The sequence below is a fragment of the Achroia grisella genome, unplaced genomic scaffold (assembly GCF_030625045.1).
Source record: "Achroia grisella isolate CSIRO2021 unplaced genomic scaffold, CSIRO_AGI_Agris_v1 utg900, whole genome shotgun sequence".
Lineage (NCBI taxonomy): Eukaryota > Metazoa > Arthropoda > Insecta > Lepidoptera > Pyralidae > Achroia > Achroia grisella.
The window spans coordinates 6,020,437-6,038,149 of NW_026713059.1; the positions used below are offsets into that span (position 1 = coordinate 6,020,437).

General features: G+C 33.2%; 1 protein-coding gene across 1 annotated transcript in view; it reads right to left on the reverse strand.

Moving 5' to 3' along the window:
• The window catches only part of LOC131853303 (LIM domain only protein 3-like), a 48,570-nt gene that overhangs the window by 2,687 nt on the left and 28,170 nt on the right, over window positions 1-17,713 (reverse strand). The window contains exons 2-6 of the mRNA XM_059204162.1: window positions 12,919-13,008; window positions 2,196-2,433; window positions 1,599-1,724; window positions 1,061-1,202; window positions 64-258 (exon numbers count right to left, since the gene is read on the reverse strand). Coding sequence (XP_059060145.1) covers window positions 94-258; window positions 1,061-1,202; window positions 1,599-1,724; window positions 2,196-2,433; window positions 12,919-12,964 — 717 coding nt within the window. The 5' untranslated portion in view covers window positions 12,965-13,008 and the 3' untranslated portion in view covers window positions 64-93. The remainder of the gene's footprint in view (window positions 1-63; window positions 259-1,060; window positions 1,203-1,598; window positions 1,725-2,195; window positions 2,434-12,918; window positions 13,009-17,713) is intronic.

The window sequence follows — 17,713 nt, forward strand, 5'->3', positions numbered from 1 at the left end:
TCTTCGTATGAAGTCTACTCAGATAAGATATATGATAATATATAGTTAATTTATGGAACAAACCGAGGCGAGAAGTCGGCGGGGCATTGTCGGTCATCGCGCGGCATCGCACACATCGGGGTCAGGCGGGCTCCCGTAACCGCTGGATGCATCATCAGCGGCTGCACATCCACCGCCGTCCTTTTCTACAAGCGCAACACCCGCCGGCGCACCGGCCCCACAGCCCGCAACTCCGCCAACGTACCCGCCGCTAGGCGACTGTCAACAAAATATCATTTTAATCACCGCGACATAAGGATCTAATTTAAATTCGCATCCCAATTCCCACGTCAAGCTACTAACAGTAGACCGTGAGCGCAATCAAAAAGTCGATTAGAAATGTCGTGCGGCTGAATGGGTTTCCTCCACTCGCGCGACTCATAAAATGAAATAGATTCCCCCACATTCGCATTCCGACAAGCGTTCGTACGAGAAAGATTAATGATCACAAAAGAAACATAATAAAGTGGAGATAGAATCTCCCACTAACAGTGTCCTTGTGGGAGTTATTTACTCCGTCGAGCCGACTTTTTCACGTGCCTTTATTTCGAGATGGAAACGTTAGAAAAACGATGTTATTGTAGATAAATCAAAAAGTAGATAGGTACATGACAATTATTACTGTAATATAAAGTATATTTTGTTCGGAAAACAAACAGTATTAATACATACTTAATAAAACCTAAAACAATAGTGTAATCATGACTAGAGGCTGAGAACAAAGTTCTATTTTACAAGAGGGACTTGATTGATTGATGATTTTTAATGTAAGTAAAACGAATGAGTCTTTGCTAAATCGGCAAGTATTATTTACAAATGATGATACAATTATGCAAATCGTTTACAAAAAAATACATAAGAACATAGTAGGTTCTTATGTATTTTATTGTAAACAGACCTTGAAGAAATTATAGCCAGATCATTTCTTTTTGTTTCTAAATCGATAAGACACAACTCTGTAGTTGTATGTAACTGTTTACAAACGATAAGATTGGTTTCTTTTTGAAAAAGAAAGTATTACCTGTAAACCACTGACTTGTCTTCGAATATGCGCTAGTCCACTGGGGTTTGCTGCCATACTTGCAAATACTAGTCTTTCCTCGTAGTCATACTCGCAAAGTATTTTGTTGTCACACAAATAGAATCTATCGCCTACGCAGAACCTGAAATTTATTATTTTTCTTACTCTTTGAAATTTATTTATTATCACTAAAAATTTTCTCATAAATTAATTTATTTTATACTGTAAAAGTATAACAACATCCTTAATATTAAGTTAACTTAGTTGAATATATAGTACGTTATAGGATAAGATATAGAAGATACTTAAAGTAATCTTTAGGTATATTATGCTATTAAATGCCTATGCAAATTATCGTTTCTGAAACAGCTGGGTTTGTGTAATAGTAGTATACTATAGTAATTAATGTATTAATGACATTTCTGATTGTTAAGAATTTTCATAAGTAATGTGATATATAGGACAGTTCCGATTTAATTAAAGTAACACGTATTCCAACAGAATGAATTACCCACTAGAAAATTATCAAAATCCTTACCTGTGATTGCACTGTTGACAGGCAAAACATTCTAAGTGGTAAACGAAACTCTTAGCTCGCATAACCATTTCGAAGGCGGGAATGACTTTGTTGCACGCCACACAATTGCCTGTGGCACCGAATAACCTGTTTAAAATAATGGTATTAAATGTAACTACATACATATAATAAATCTGTAAAATTTTATAGAAATACAGCAAATAGTAATATTGTATGAACGAATTGTTATCAATTATTTTCGAATGATTTCTGAATTATAATACACATCATGTATATAATATATTTTAAATACATATACGTTTTATGTAACTGGAATAACAAATTAGTTGAACCGTTATTTACTTCAGCTTACAATGAAAGCTGCAGAATTTGTTGGGACTTAAATAAAAAATATATATCGCTGGCTGTCAACCATTATTTTTATAAATATTTATATTATTTGATACTCTTTTTATATATCGCTGTTGAATTTTCTTCGGGCCCTCTTGGGAATTATATATACTTTTAATTATACCTGCTTTTTTAATAATTGTATACCCATTGTAGACCAAAATTACATTAAAATAAGTTAAAAGCAGGATATAATTTTATTATTACCTAAGATAATCCCTCTTACAGAGCATGAGGTCAGCTTTGTAATATAATTTGGAGCCTACTTCACCCAGGCGACAGTCACAACAACCACATTTGAGACAGTCTTCATGCCAGAACCTCTCCATTGCCTTCAGAAGAAACCTTTCAGTAATGACTTTCCCGCACTGTGCGCAGAGTCTTGCACCCCCCGTGTTACCCGCGACGGCACTGCTAAGTCCATATTTGCTTTCTTCCTGTTGACCTGCGGAGACGATTAAAAAATTAATTAAGCTGCAATAAATGCTTTTAATATTCAAAACTAGGGAGTTTTCACTGATTTTTATTTATGTTACGAGATATCTTGGAATGCAATTCGGTTATTCTTTTAATTTACAATATTTATTCATTCTTATAAATAAATTTTAATTATATTTTAGTGGAACAAAATATTAAGATAGTAATAAATATTAAGATAATAAAAAATCTGACGTTTGTTGTCTGACTGCTAAACAAGCAATAACACTGCAATTGCATTACCTGCTATTGCGGAATCAATTTAATATTTAACATTGTAATAAGTCAACGTTTCTAACTGCTATTATCATCTAATTGAGAACAGTAGTTCATTCAAAAATAGTAATGACGAGATTGAGTTTGAGTTTTTTAGTAAAAATGGTATTATGATGATGGGCATTCTCCATAGCAAAAACCAAAAGACATAAATTCTTAAAAAAAATTATGGATAAAACAAAGGCATACAGATATACTATAATGATGTTGATATTATTATAAGTAGAGTAAACAACGTAGTTTATAGAAATAATCATTTAACCACAGTGGAGGATGGTGGTAAATTTAAATTAAAGCTTGGCGCGTAGGTAATGAATTCTGTTTCGCTGCAAACAAGTGGGTAATTGTTCGTAATATGCGACTCATTATAGCATTAAGCTAGACTCGATTGTTTTCTACTGAATAATTGCGTCAATTAATTCGAGCATAAGCGCAGTGCGTGACACGCAACTCAGTCGTTCTCGCTGACGTCATTATAATGCGCATATACATTTTCCTCACACTTGAAAAAAAGTACTATAAATACGGAACGTTATGAAATAAAGTTTATAAAATCTCCGAACTATATAAGGCTAAACGGCGCGTTTACTGCTGAACAATATGCATTGCAAGAATTGCCTCTGGCAGAAATAAATGGATCGTCTTTAGTAAACAATCAGTTCCAATTTATCGGCACGTCGCCATCCACATAATAATATTGCGTACGTCAAACCAATCAAGGATCCAATTGAAGGGGTAACTAGGTGGACATAACTCATCGCAATCGATCACTTGCGCATCGTCCTACGACGGGCGACGCCGATACATCTCGTTTATTGAAGCCGACATCGCGACAATAAAGTTAATTGGAGTTTATTAATGACGGCTCGTTAATAAGAAAATAATAAAGATGACGTATTGCCTCGGGACGTCGCAATTTGCAATTAGTACGCTGCAGGGGAGCTGGATATATGTACCTTTCTATCTACGAGCTACAGCCCCTGCCCACGTTATTGTCGAATTAGAGAATACATGTGTAAACATATACATATATGTATATTATAAAATTATTACAAAAATAGTTAATATTAATTTGTTTCAGATCAGCACTTCGCGGAATTACAGAAGTATAAAATACTAGCTGTTACCTGCGACTTCGACTGCATCAATTTATTCTCTATACACCCCGTTCTAGTATGTTGTTTTCGTTAAGATAATTTCAGTGGATTAATCGTGAATAGATAACAAACAGACAGAGATATTTGCATTATCATTTGTATGGATATTGTCTTAAAATCCTTTATAATTTGTAAAGATAGCTTGAGAATTTGTTTAACTGTTTTAAACAAATTCAAGTACGATGCAAGGTTGAATTAGCTGCCCAATTATTTCAAAATAGTAGGTATAATTTAACTGTATACCAAAAAAACCCTATGTATAACGCCGTTTCAAGCATTGTTGTAAGATAAGTAGGTACATAATTAGATTTACCAAAATAACAACCATTTTGGCAACATTGTTCACTAACAATTCGAAAAAACATCGTTTAATTGTTAATACATATAATCATCTAATAGATTATTTACTTGTACATAAATGAGTTGGTCTAGGCAAAACACTGCAACCAATCATTAGCTAACATTATATACCGTATACTTTTTCTAATGTTCTTGGAACGTATGCATAGGTATGGTAATGAAGCGAAGAATAAAAACACCATTGGTTTTGCCGGCGGCAGTTTAAGAATCTCCGTATTTTTCCGCGGAATTAATAAAGGTGAAGCGTGCGGTAACTGCATGGCATGTTTTGTCCATTTCAGGCACTTGCACCATTTATTACCAGGTAATTATGGTACGACTGCACGTCAATCTAATGACCGGATCGATTATATGGATCCACAGAATCTCTGCAGCATTCGCTCATATGGTGACGGCACATGCTTACTAAATACTAAATAGGAATTATCTATTATCATACCAAGTTCCTTTGCAGAGTAAACAGAGTGTGGTAGTAGCACTTATGATGATAACCTTGTACGATACACATTGGGCCATCTAATTCAAATTCAAATTCAAAATATCTTTATTCATGCAGGTCTATTACAGACTCTTATGATATGTCAAATCTACCGTCAGTTCGGAATGATATCGAGATGAGAAGAACTGACAAGAAACTCAGCTCGTATTTTTTTTCAAATAATAGTGGAACATGTTTATGATAAATACAGTTATTAAAATTCAAATTTGGGAGAATAGAGTGACCACCAGCATATGCTATCGCAAAGAACAAAAAATTTAATCAGTGTTCACAACCTGAACAGACCAGTCCCCACAAGCAGCACCCGTTCACGAGTATGACGTATGAGCCAGTCATCATTGTACTCAACCATATTTGAGGGGGCACATCGACCCTGCCCACCACGCCGCCACAAGTTTGAACTTTATAGCGAGCATGACTATTTCAGGTTACTCCACTACGTCAATTATATTATTTACAGCATAGGCTGTACCGATCACAGTTTTCACCCATTACAATATTAAATTTACTTTATTTAATTTACAATATGTCATTACCAAATTTATAATACTAAGTTAACCAGAGCTTGTGTAATAGGTACTAGATTACTGATAGAAATACAAAAATATATTTTTGTAAATAGGTACATATATCTCTCTCAGACCAATGCACAATAGTATATTCATAAATAAAAATGTTTGCATTGCGCGATTAAACGAACCCGTGACAATCGGAAATAAGGCAGTGCATTAAATCGCTAGACCACCGAGACTTTAGATTATATATTTACATATATAATATTTAGCAATTCTAAGTATCTCCTAATACTTCTACATTTGTTAAATAGGTAGGTACTAAGTACTCATAAAACAAATAATTTCATTTTATACGAGCGGACTCTCCCCATCTATATGTCAACCTAAAAACAATAAAACGAGAGTTAATCATGTGGACTGTACATAAATATCCGGATGAAGGCGCTTCCTATTATTTTCGTTTTATTACCAGTGGGTCGAGAGTTTGATAGAGACTTGGCTACCGAATTGGCGGACAGTGTAATTTTGCCGACCCAGCCTTAGCTCCCGCCAACTTATTAAGGCGTTTAAATGAAAAGAAATTTAGAAATATTGAATTATATTTATTACTAATAGCTCCCAGGGCTTCTAAGTCTGCAATTTTACAATTTGCGTGAATTTCTTAACTTTATGTTGGTACAGCCTATTATATAGTAATAGAAAACAATAGTAAAGAAGACTATTGAAATTTGTTAAGCTGTTCTCAAGTTATGGTTTGACCAAGGTAAATATAAATGCATAGTTAAGATACCGAAATAAAAAAAAATGTATTAATACTTTATAGTATAATTTCATCATCGTCTACAATTTCGTGTATCTTAATTCTAGGTTACTTCTAGTTTTTGCTACTCTATGGGAATATATTAAAATATGCTCATTATGCAGCATGCATGCATACAGCTTACAAAGCAGTACCAAACCTATTCGCCTATTCTATTGTGCTAGTAACAAGATCAATTACATATCATTTTATTTAATTGTTTTCAATTGTATTTATCTTGAAAAAGTAATCCTACTGCCTAATACAAACTCTATAGAGAGTTTATAGAAGAAGAAGAGAGAGGCTTACAGAAGTATACACTTAATTCTAGCGGCATATATTTTTTTTTATTTGTGGAATTATTATCATGACCGTATATATTAAATTATAACATTACTAATTTGTAATGTACCTAGGCATTCATTATTTATACAGGGTAATGTATAGCTTAACCAAATTGCCAGCCCGCGTTCGCCTGTTTTCTGGCCACTCCAGCTTAAAATTAATTTTCTAATTTTACCGCGAAATTACTTCTAAACACGGGATCTAATTGAAATCTGTAATGGCCTTTTGTTCCGAAAACCCTTTCTTGGTGTGAAAACTCATTTCCGAGTTAAGGGAACTCGTATGTAGGTGGAGGAGTGGCGACGTGGGTTTCCCTACCTGATGTTCACACTCACATACTTTGACTTCAACATGCCATTATATTATTAGGTAAGAATTAATTAAGCTTTAATTATATTTATGATAATGTTAATTAATCAAAATGCAATTTATTATTATTGAGGCAATATGCGTATCTATATCTTGATAGAAACAAATTAAACTGCTGGACTGATTAAGAAGAAGTATAGTAGAAAATAAATCAGCCTATTAAACTTAGTTTTATTTAAAACTAGACTATACTGGTGTTTTGACCTTTACTAAATATGTTACAAACTTTGTGTAAAATATTTAGTAGTAGTTTAGGAGTCAATGTGATCCATTTGACAAGTTTACCAAATTATTTATGAAAGAGTGCAGCTAAAATTCAAATACATTATTACAAAAAATAATTCATTAATTTTCTTCCGTCATCGGTTTTGATACATTGTATGTCAAGTAGAGTTACGTTTAATACTGAATATTGTAATTATACAAAACGATTTGCGAGTATAATCTGGTTATTATACTGATTTCCGATTTACACTAGTTGTGCAGTATCCGTATTAACGGTAGGTAGATATATTTATTCTGTAACCATTCACTAATCAATCGATTAAATTACGTTCCATTATTGCTTACAGCAAGAAGTCATGCGTTCGATTTGAACACAGCATTCATTAGAATTCCTTGAATTCAATTAAATGCCAGGTTATTGTAATGAACCCGCATCACAGCGGTACACAATCGTCCCATGCAATTTACACTCATTCATTGCGTTTTGCAATTAACTCGCCCTCTCTCTGCCATATTCATACTATACCTGCGTAATACTAATTCGGTATGTTGAACATTCGTAGAGGTATATACATATTAATGTTTATATGTAAATATTATGTATACTGAACTTATAATATTATAATATCTCAAATAGTGTGCAGCACTCCATAAATTATAACAAGACTTTTATTCATTAATACAAGTTATTGTTCGAAATTGTTTTATTTAGTGTCAGAATACTAAAACTGTTGTATATTTATATTTGACTTACGAAAATTAGGCCATTCCAATTATTCCACATGAACATAGCATTGGGTCCACTATCTGTACATATTTTATTTAATATTTCAGTTTTTTAAATAAATACTCGTATGCATTGACAAGGAATACATATTTCAGAATATATAACTTGGTTCAATGATTTTTCCAAAGCCTTTAAATTATAGAAAACCTTCCTGATCAATAGCCTGAAGCTTCTTCACGATATTATGCAAGGAGAAAACTTGATTAATTAATACTGAAGCATAACTTCTCGTTCTAAAATCACTCAACATTCCAATGGACTCCACAAGTATTCTCTCAGATTGTTTTCTCATATAATTTAGCTACTAAACCAAATTAAACTGACCTTCCTGGTAGCATATTATGATCACACCACTCCTGCCTCTTGGGTTCCTACTAGTTCTCGCAAAAAGAGTGAAAGGAACATAAACAATTAGCAGCAATCTAAAGTGGTGAACTGATTGATGTGTGTAATGATTGCGGTTGCAGCCACTTTAAATGTTCATAATATAATTAATTTAGTTTTAGTCGTCGGTCACTCATTAAACAATGGAGTTGATTGCGTTGTTGCTATATCCATTATGCGGGCATAATTAGATTTAACCAAATGCGGGTTTTGCATTAATACTGACCCGAATGTAAAAAGTTAACAAGTAGGATGTTTGCCCTGAATTGCCTGCGTTACATTACCTGCATATTTTGCTGCAAACCATACTTATCGTGTTTCACATTGCGACATACTAAACTATGATAATTGCAGCTAGTTACGGGCTATTCATCACACTGACATAAAGGTATTTCGTATTGTCAATTCTAAACCTGTTATGGAATATACCTAATACAAATCCTGAAAAAATATTTCAAATAAATAACATAATTAATATAAAATTATGATGGCATCAACACAGTAGTTTATTTTGATTGTAAAATAATTATAAAAACTCAAAAAAAATTTAGTTGAACTTTTTCTTTTTGATATGTTGCAAAGTGTAGTATGTGTATCAATCCTAATATCCTACCACTGTCAGTATGTTATAAATACTTTAATTTTTACCTACATAAATATTACAACAATATTCATTTAAAATGGAATAAATAGTGAAGTAAATTTGATCAAAATTGGGTCATACTGAATTTTCATTTCACCAATTCTAGTACAAGTACGTCATCGGGCCGCACGCACACACGCATTGATAACATTTCTGTTATTAAAAAAGTACTGAGACTTTGTCATCAGAGAAGTTAGTTTTTTTTAATTAAAATTATGAAATTGATATTGCCTTTACGCCGGTGCTCGCTTCCCAACTCAACCTTCAGAAAGTTTAAATTAATTTTTGAATTAAGCCTAATAGCAGCGGTAAACGATTTCAAAGAAAGAGTTTTCGTTGGTTATAATTTCGATTAATAGATGACATTTTAACCACGATTGCCTAAATTACAAGTATACTTATTACTTCTGAATTAAGTAAATAAATTTTCGTTGTGTAATATATTTTTATACAACTGGAAATGTAAATAAACTGACGACGAGTAAGCCAAAAATTATAATATCTTTTTCAATGCACAGTAAACACTCGTTTGATCAACTGCTCACACATTTATAATCACTATATGATTCTCGTTAAATGGTGGGCTGCTGCTTCCTATATGCATAAATGAAAACAAAAAAGAAACATGTATGTTGTGCATTCTGTTCAACACAGACATTTAATGATGGTGTGCAAAAATTATGCAATGCAAAACTAACGAATAACATTGTTCGTGAATGTAGTGGAGCAAAAATGTGTATGAAATGTTGGTAACAATTTTAAATTGAATAACTTCTAGAAAAGTAAAGATCTCGTTATAAGAGAGGAATAGCACCTCAATATGGTACAGCTATTTTCGAGCATAACATAAAGAATTTCGTGTAGTGTATTTTTTTTAATTCATACTTATTTAAATATCTATCTATACTAAAATTATAGATACAAAGTGTTTTATTTATGTTTCTTTGTAATGGATTAACTCAACATATGTTTGGTCGCTTTTAAGATTCGTTTTATTATCTAACTGATTAACATACAATACTATATGACTGTAATCCTGCATGGATGGGATGCAATCGCTGCAGTTACCAATAAATTGTTATTGAGACTTACTTAGTCACATACGTGTTTAAACATTATTGCTCATGGCTCTATATGGGAAAGTAAACTCATAAATAAACTCGTGTTCAATACAAACAAAGGATTACTTTGAAAATATCTATATTCCGTAATTTTGTGTTCCTACATCATTACAAGGAAAATAGCTTAATGTGGTTATTTAAACTGTGGCGGATTGTAATTTATCATCTGATACGAAAAATATTGTGTAGGTAGTGAGGGCCTTAGCGCGTTGAAGATTGGAGTATGTTTCTTATATTTTAATCAGAGTATTGCTTGTTTGTATTCGGCTCTCGGCCCACCCGTCCAATACCCATTTACGATCGAGACTGCTACTAGTGTTGTGCTTTCACGCTTCATATTTATCGATAACGTTTCACATTCTAATGGATTTTAAAATTGGTAAGCGTAATCTTTCCTACAACAGTAACAGTTTACTGTCGTTATTTCAATGTATTTATAAACTTGCAAAGTAGAACAGCTCATACTACGGCAGTTTAAATCAGTAATTATGAATGAAAAAAAAATCAACATCTATTACATATATTACATGTACATCTTTGCTCATATTACTCATAATTATATCGTTGCACTTTATAGTGGAATAAAGAATATTTCTAACGTATTAATATGATGACAAATATAGTAAATAAAGTTGTGAGCTGATGCTTGGTTGACTGTCTGAAATAAACCACTTAATTATTTTTTATATAAGTCTGCTATAGTCCTACCCACTATCATTGTTATGTGACATCTCCTACATCCATGATACATTGTATCCCCAAACGACAATCAAACGTGTACAAAGTCGAGACAATCTACGTCATAAATTATTTTCTCAGAGAAAGGCTCCCGGCGAAACTTAAGCCTGACATAAGTGGGCAATAAACTTCAGCCAATTTGGAGATTCGCATCTGGAGGCTCTTATTAAAGCCCGAAAGTTAGTCCTTTTCATCCATCACTCGTAATACGTGTGTGAGTTATTGTATGAAAAATTGAAGAATAAATTGAGTCGCTGCAGCAGCGGCGAGACATAAATCCCAACTGAGCCCTCAATATTGTTTTAAAGGGGAAGTGGCCATAAATTTTATCAGGGCCGCCCAGAGCCGCGGGCGCCGGGCGGCGGCTCACTCGCTACGCTACGCCACGCTGCGCCGCCCGCCGCCGTCGCGTTGCCGCCGCTACAGCGTCGTGCCACAACCGCCGTCGCCACCGCACGCTGCCCTACTCGCAATTTTCCGCCATTGCCCATACTGCATTCGATGCTCATGTGAATTTGTTGCGTTATTTCTAGTGAAATTGAAATGCTTCTCATGGATAAATGTTATCGCGTAAATGCAGTAGGTCGATTTATGTTGCTCTACCGTATAGGATTGTAATCTCTATAAAGATACTTAGTCCATGTAACAATTTTAATGTTCACTAAACTATAAATAGTAAGTAGTATACAGCTATACTGTGTATTTATTTATACTAATAACTAGACGTCAGTCTGACCGACTGTTAAAAATGAATATAAATATATTCTAGTGTCCAGAATGTATTACGCATAATTCCCATAGTTATTTAATTCTCAAGATAAAAGTATGATGAGACTGGAGGAATAATTACAAGTTTCTCTAACGTATTTTTCGTTATTTTTAATATAGTTCGTAATGAAGGATATTCTATTTTCCAATACGCCTCATGCCCTAATAAACGTAACAAAATAAAATATAATGCAGATTTCATGATATATGTAATCATGAAAAACGAAAGAGTTATACTTAAGAGCCATCGATGTGTTTTCTGATGAAGTATATAAAACAGAAGTTATAAGTGGTGTAAAATCAGTACATTTATTAAAATATAACATAAAAAAATATATGAACAACCAAATAATAATAGATAATATAATATTAAAAGTAGTTTAATGTTGCCATTGAGAATTGATAATCCATGGTTCTCATTTATATTTTAATCTATTGCAATGTAGCCAGTAATCACACAATTAGAAAAGAGAATTGGAATTCAGTTTATCCAAAACCATCAAGTCGTCTTAGATTGTACATTAAGCCAAAGGTATAGACAGACAGTTCATAAACATTACCCTCCATTAATCGCCTGTCGGTTAAAAATAAAGTACTTACCTACATGTACGTCAACGTCAGTCAACTAGAGTCGTAAAACAAGTCAGAAAAATCACACCAGATCACGAGATTAAAACTACAATCAGAATAGAAAACCGTGCTCCTTGGAGAATATTGTGGGGCACAATAAAAAATCGCTTATTTTTATCAATATGATCTGGGTGTCGGACATTTCGCATAAATGTGATATTGCAATATCGTTCGTCCCCTTTTTAATATCGCGACGGACGCTGCCGGCCGGTTTATGGCACAACCCTTCCCGCGTTTTATTCGCGACCTGTTTGTCCTAATATTATGAAAAATTTACGTCAGCAAAACGAAAATATCATGCTGCTTACATATTTCGTGTTATTTCGTTTCATACAATAATAATAAAACTCTTTATTGACCACGCAAATAGTATAAAAATGAATAATATTTTTTAATTTTCGTTACTAGAATATTTCACTTAAGAACAATTGCTTGCAGACAACCTGACACCTATGTGTAGTTAGTAGGCAGTGCATATTAGTTATGACCGATATAAATACACATACATTCACAAATATATTCCTACTTCTCCTTACTTGCATATCTATGTAGTATACATATATGTATATGCCTACACTACATTGAAGGTTTTTTAAATAGTAAAAGTTTTGCAGATTGTACATGGTTTGTTAAGAGATTACATAATATCCATTTACTACTATAATAATTATGATAGAATAAAATTAAAATATTCATGCATATAGTAATTATAACTTGAATTTTTATAAAATTCTTATTCAAACAATCAGTTAACTTTCTCAAATGCAAAATGAATCTTCAACATTAATTCATAATTCATTAACCGAAATAAGAAAAAAAAACAAGTAAATTACTCACTATTTGTGTTGTCGGGTTTATGCATGGCCGGGGGGTCACGAATCATGGTAGTGAAGAGCTCGTCACACACGCATCACAACACTCATTTATCTGAAACAATACAAGACTGAAATTGTAAAATATAATACCGATCTACTATATATGCTATAGTCATCCAAATCCGGTAGAACCGCTTAATCATTATTTCAGACAACTCACTTGAACACGACAGAAACTTGCATAGAATTATAATTTTATAAAATTTTAATATTCAACGCATAAAACTCTATATGCTTATGCTGAATATCTAAATACCTACTATAATATAATCTAAGTCTCGCAAAGCAATAAAGTGGGACCAAATCTTTACAACTATGATACAAATTTAGATTTTAAAGATCTTTATTGTGAGGAATTCTTGCTAAGGCAATACACCAGGGCGACGGACCCGAGCAGTAGTACGCTTCTCGTAGCGAAACCTCATTAGAATAAACGATATCCTCTCCTTACGTCCACTCCGCGCGAGACCTTATTACTCCGACAAACTGCCGTCAAACGGCAACAGCCAGTTAGAGAATTATAGTTCAATTTGAACTCTACCAACCAACCGTAAGGTCCCTTTTTCTTCACATGTATTATATCAAAGCCCAATTTAAGAATTATCTGCCTTACAAACACGTCTTAGAGTCTAATATTAAATGTAATGTGAATAACAAACACACTATTATCGGTATCCCTTGAAGGTTGAGACGTCCATGCAAAGCTGTAAATTGAAACTTGAGGGAGGCATTAATAACTCTTGTGGGTTGATTTAACTATTCGTCTTGTGTTTTATTTATTCCGACATTATTCATATTTTAATTAATTTACTTTTAGACGTTTATTTTATTTTGTTATGAAAGTAGAAAAAAACAAGAGTAGTAGTACCTATGTAAGGTGACAAAATATATTTGTGATACGTACTTTCTTCTATTTGTTCCGTAATAGATTTAAGCGTTGACGATAATAAGTAAAAAAAGGATAGTGATTTTTAGAGGTATCCCTTATAAAAGTTGTCTGCGTGAGTACCATAGTCTAACCTACATATTTCAGTTGCTAAACAACCTGCTTCATATGATGTATTTCGATATAGAGTGAGATAAGGTAGATAAATTACAGGATAAGACGGTTAAAATCTTAGTCCTCTAGAATTGCAACTCAAGAGTAGTAAATATCATAGACACAGTGCTGTTCATCTATGTAGACGACATTTATCATTTACAATCAAGTCTGCTTCTTTGTATTTTACTGACATAAAAAAATTGTTTCTTACACTTTTTAAAGAAGGGATGGTGGAGAGATAGTGCTGTAAAGATGTATCGTTTCTTATTATTCGTATCATCTCAACAGTGAAAATAATCAATATATTTATGTCAGTACAAATATATTGAGTATACCTATATAACCATAAAAGTTTTTGTAACGTATAAGTACAAAATGGCGCAAGGCAATTGACATGGTTGCTCTCCATTCTGGCATCCTTAATACGGCCCATAAACGGAGATCCGTTTGGTTACTGCTGCACAGCTAACAACTGTCTATTAAGGCCCATTGAATATTTAAATGGAGTTTCTTGGATTTATTTTAGAAATATTTGTAATGTTTACACATTCTAAACAAAATATCTATTTTACGAACAACTCATTATGCATCTTACTAATAACAATAACAAACGACATATTTGCACTATTGTTATTGTATTAGGTACACTGTACACAATCGTCTGCGTGTGACAGAGGTGCCCCTCTATGTTCTTTCTGAGTTTCTTTATGCATTTTAGTTGGTGATATATTACAGAGAAAATAAACGGACGCATAACGTCTTAGTTCTCCCAATGGTACTGAGGGCATCACATTATGATGTCATGACTGCTCTTCATGTACATACATATTAGGCACAGGTTACCGTAACATACGTAACGTACCATTATATGTACAGAAATAAAAGAAACAATGACATTTTAAATAGATAAAAGTATCTAATGATATTATGCCCATTTTTAAGCTAATATATTAATAGTAACAATAGGGTTCTATAGATATAATCGCGTATACAGCTAGTAGTCAATAAAATTAATAGTAGATTCCTTTAGTCATATCAAATATCCCTATATATTGTCACGTGATAACACAGCTAATATTCTAATTAAAAACAGACTTAATAAGAATATTAGTTCTGTTATCAATTCTAGTATTTCGGAAGTAGTGGAGCAAAATATCGTGGTTAAAAAGGCGGTACAAAAGCAGCCAAGGACAGGATCGGAACGAACTAGTTGTGAACAAGTTTCAAACAATACATAATTATAACTCATTGGTAACACATATGCTATTTATGTGTATAAGTAAGATTATTTATTAAGTTATACTATGTTTATTATAATAATTTTAGTCCTATGTTGTCCACTGCTTAAAATTGACTTGAAGATTACGTTTGTCTTAACGAAGTACTTGTATAACAATAATAATAGACAATTGTCGCAACAAACATAAATTAAGGTAGAGAACGAACACCATAAATACAATTAAACGAACGTTCTAAATCGGAAGTACCTGATTTTATTCGGTAGTTACAATATACAGTATATCTAGGTTATTACACAAAGATTAATCGCGTAAATAATAATGACAAAAAGGACACTTAATAATATTGCAACGCAATATTATTATTATCTGTTACTTACACGAATACTTTCACACGGTATAATGCAGTATTTATAGACCATATAAGTTCCTATTTTTTAAATAACTTTACATGTATTATTAAATATATATTTAAAAATGTATTCGATTAACTTTAATTCCATTCACATTCACAAACCCGAGACATAGAGAATACAACAAGCAATGACAATAGTAAACAGTAAAAAAGTATTAACATACAAATCAATTCATTACAAAGTGATTTTACTGGGATAACAAGAAAGATGCGCCAAATAGTTATTTAAATTTAAATATAATATTAAAAGACACTCCTAAAGATACATCAAAGTATTTACAAATGATAAGCAGATATTTGTTACGATAGACATCATAACAGTTTCGATTCATAAAATATTTAGGTACATCGCCCAACGTCGAAATAAAAAGACATATAAAATAAAAACAGAATACGCTATCAAACTCAAGTGGAATGAAAAAAAATTTATAACCGCATCGAAATTCCCATCAGCACCTGTTACAAAGGCGGCTATCAAATTACCCGCGACATATCCGCGGCGAGGCGAGCGCGCCTCCATCCATAAATACGGTATTCGTTATGCATTTCTCATATTCATGAATCCGTTTTATTGGCCCCAATAAAATATGAACATCTCAGAATGGATATGAGAGAGCGGGCAAATCTAATATGGATTGCGCCGGATTCGGTCCGATTAGCGGGCACGGCGACCAGCTGCGCCGTCGCCAGTACTTTCGGCAGACTGAGCTGAACACAAGAGCTAGATAATATACTCGTATTTTGAACATTACATTTATGATAGAGCCAAAAATGTTTCATAAAATAATATTAAGTTCATCTCTCTTTTAAAGCTGATAAGAGAAAAAAATGTTCTGACAATGCTATTTGTCATGTCAGCTTACTGAAATAAGAAACTATATATATAACGTGACATGCCTTAACATACAATGCTGACTTGCCCACTAAGAAAATTTTGTTGTCTCTCTTTAGATTCCACCCCATTGTATAATGCGAATTTAAAGGGATCTGTCGCACTAAACCACCGACAGAAAAAGCAGTTTTCTTCACTGACTTGTCAAAAATTCAACAGAGTGTTGGGATAAGTGGAATTGATGGGAGAAACTCAGCTCTGGATAAAATATTCTATGTCAAACAGTACGTCACTGGCTCTCGACTTGTTCTCGTCGAAAGTGCTTCGCGGAAGTCTCTTATTTATTCCCTTTTACGTCAGCTATAACACGGCTCTTTTGTGCCCTTTCCGATTTATAAGCGTCCATTAGGGTTCTTTATAACACAAAAGAAATTTTGATTGCTCACCGCAATCTTAAATTAAATTGAAAGCCCTGTCAATGGTACAGATTCTTAAATTTTGTTATATGAAAATTGCATTTTTAATTGAATCACTTATAGTAACCACATGGCACTAAGTTCACTCACGCTCACAAATACAGAAGTACCTATCTCAATACATTTACACTAACTGGGGAGAAGTGAAATCCATTAAAGGCATTTTCAGTAATTTGGGGATCGCGCATTCAGGCCATTTGGGCATTTCAAGCATTATCGAGGTGGGGAGAACGGTATGGAGTAGGGACTATCAACAGTATCTGCATTATGACTGGCTTATCAACGCGATCAATTATACAACATTACGTTTCACTTCTCAGTCATCAATTACGTCAGCCGCCGTCAGGGTCGGAGTGGAGCACAAAGTGGACATAGCCGTATTTTATTAGATTTATATCAAATAAAAAAAATAATTAAATAACATTTTAATTATTATACGTTATGTATACAGCTGTTATTAAATAGAGTTAACAAAAGTAAGTAGTATAATTTGATCTATTAAATGTTGAAGTAATCTGTTAGACACTCCCTTCTGACTCCGCACTGATCGAATTCATTATTCACCGGCAGAGAGCAATTAAACCTCCACTAATCAATCTCAAACTTCAGGCAAAGCTGAACTCTAATCAAGAAAACTCCTATTCCGTGAAAGCTTTTCGAACAAAATTTAACTTAATTAAAAATGTAAATTAAATTCCTAGGCGCTTCCACAAGCATCACATCGCCTCGCCCCGCGCCGAGCGCTCGGGGCTTT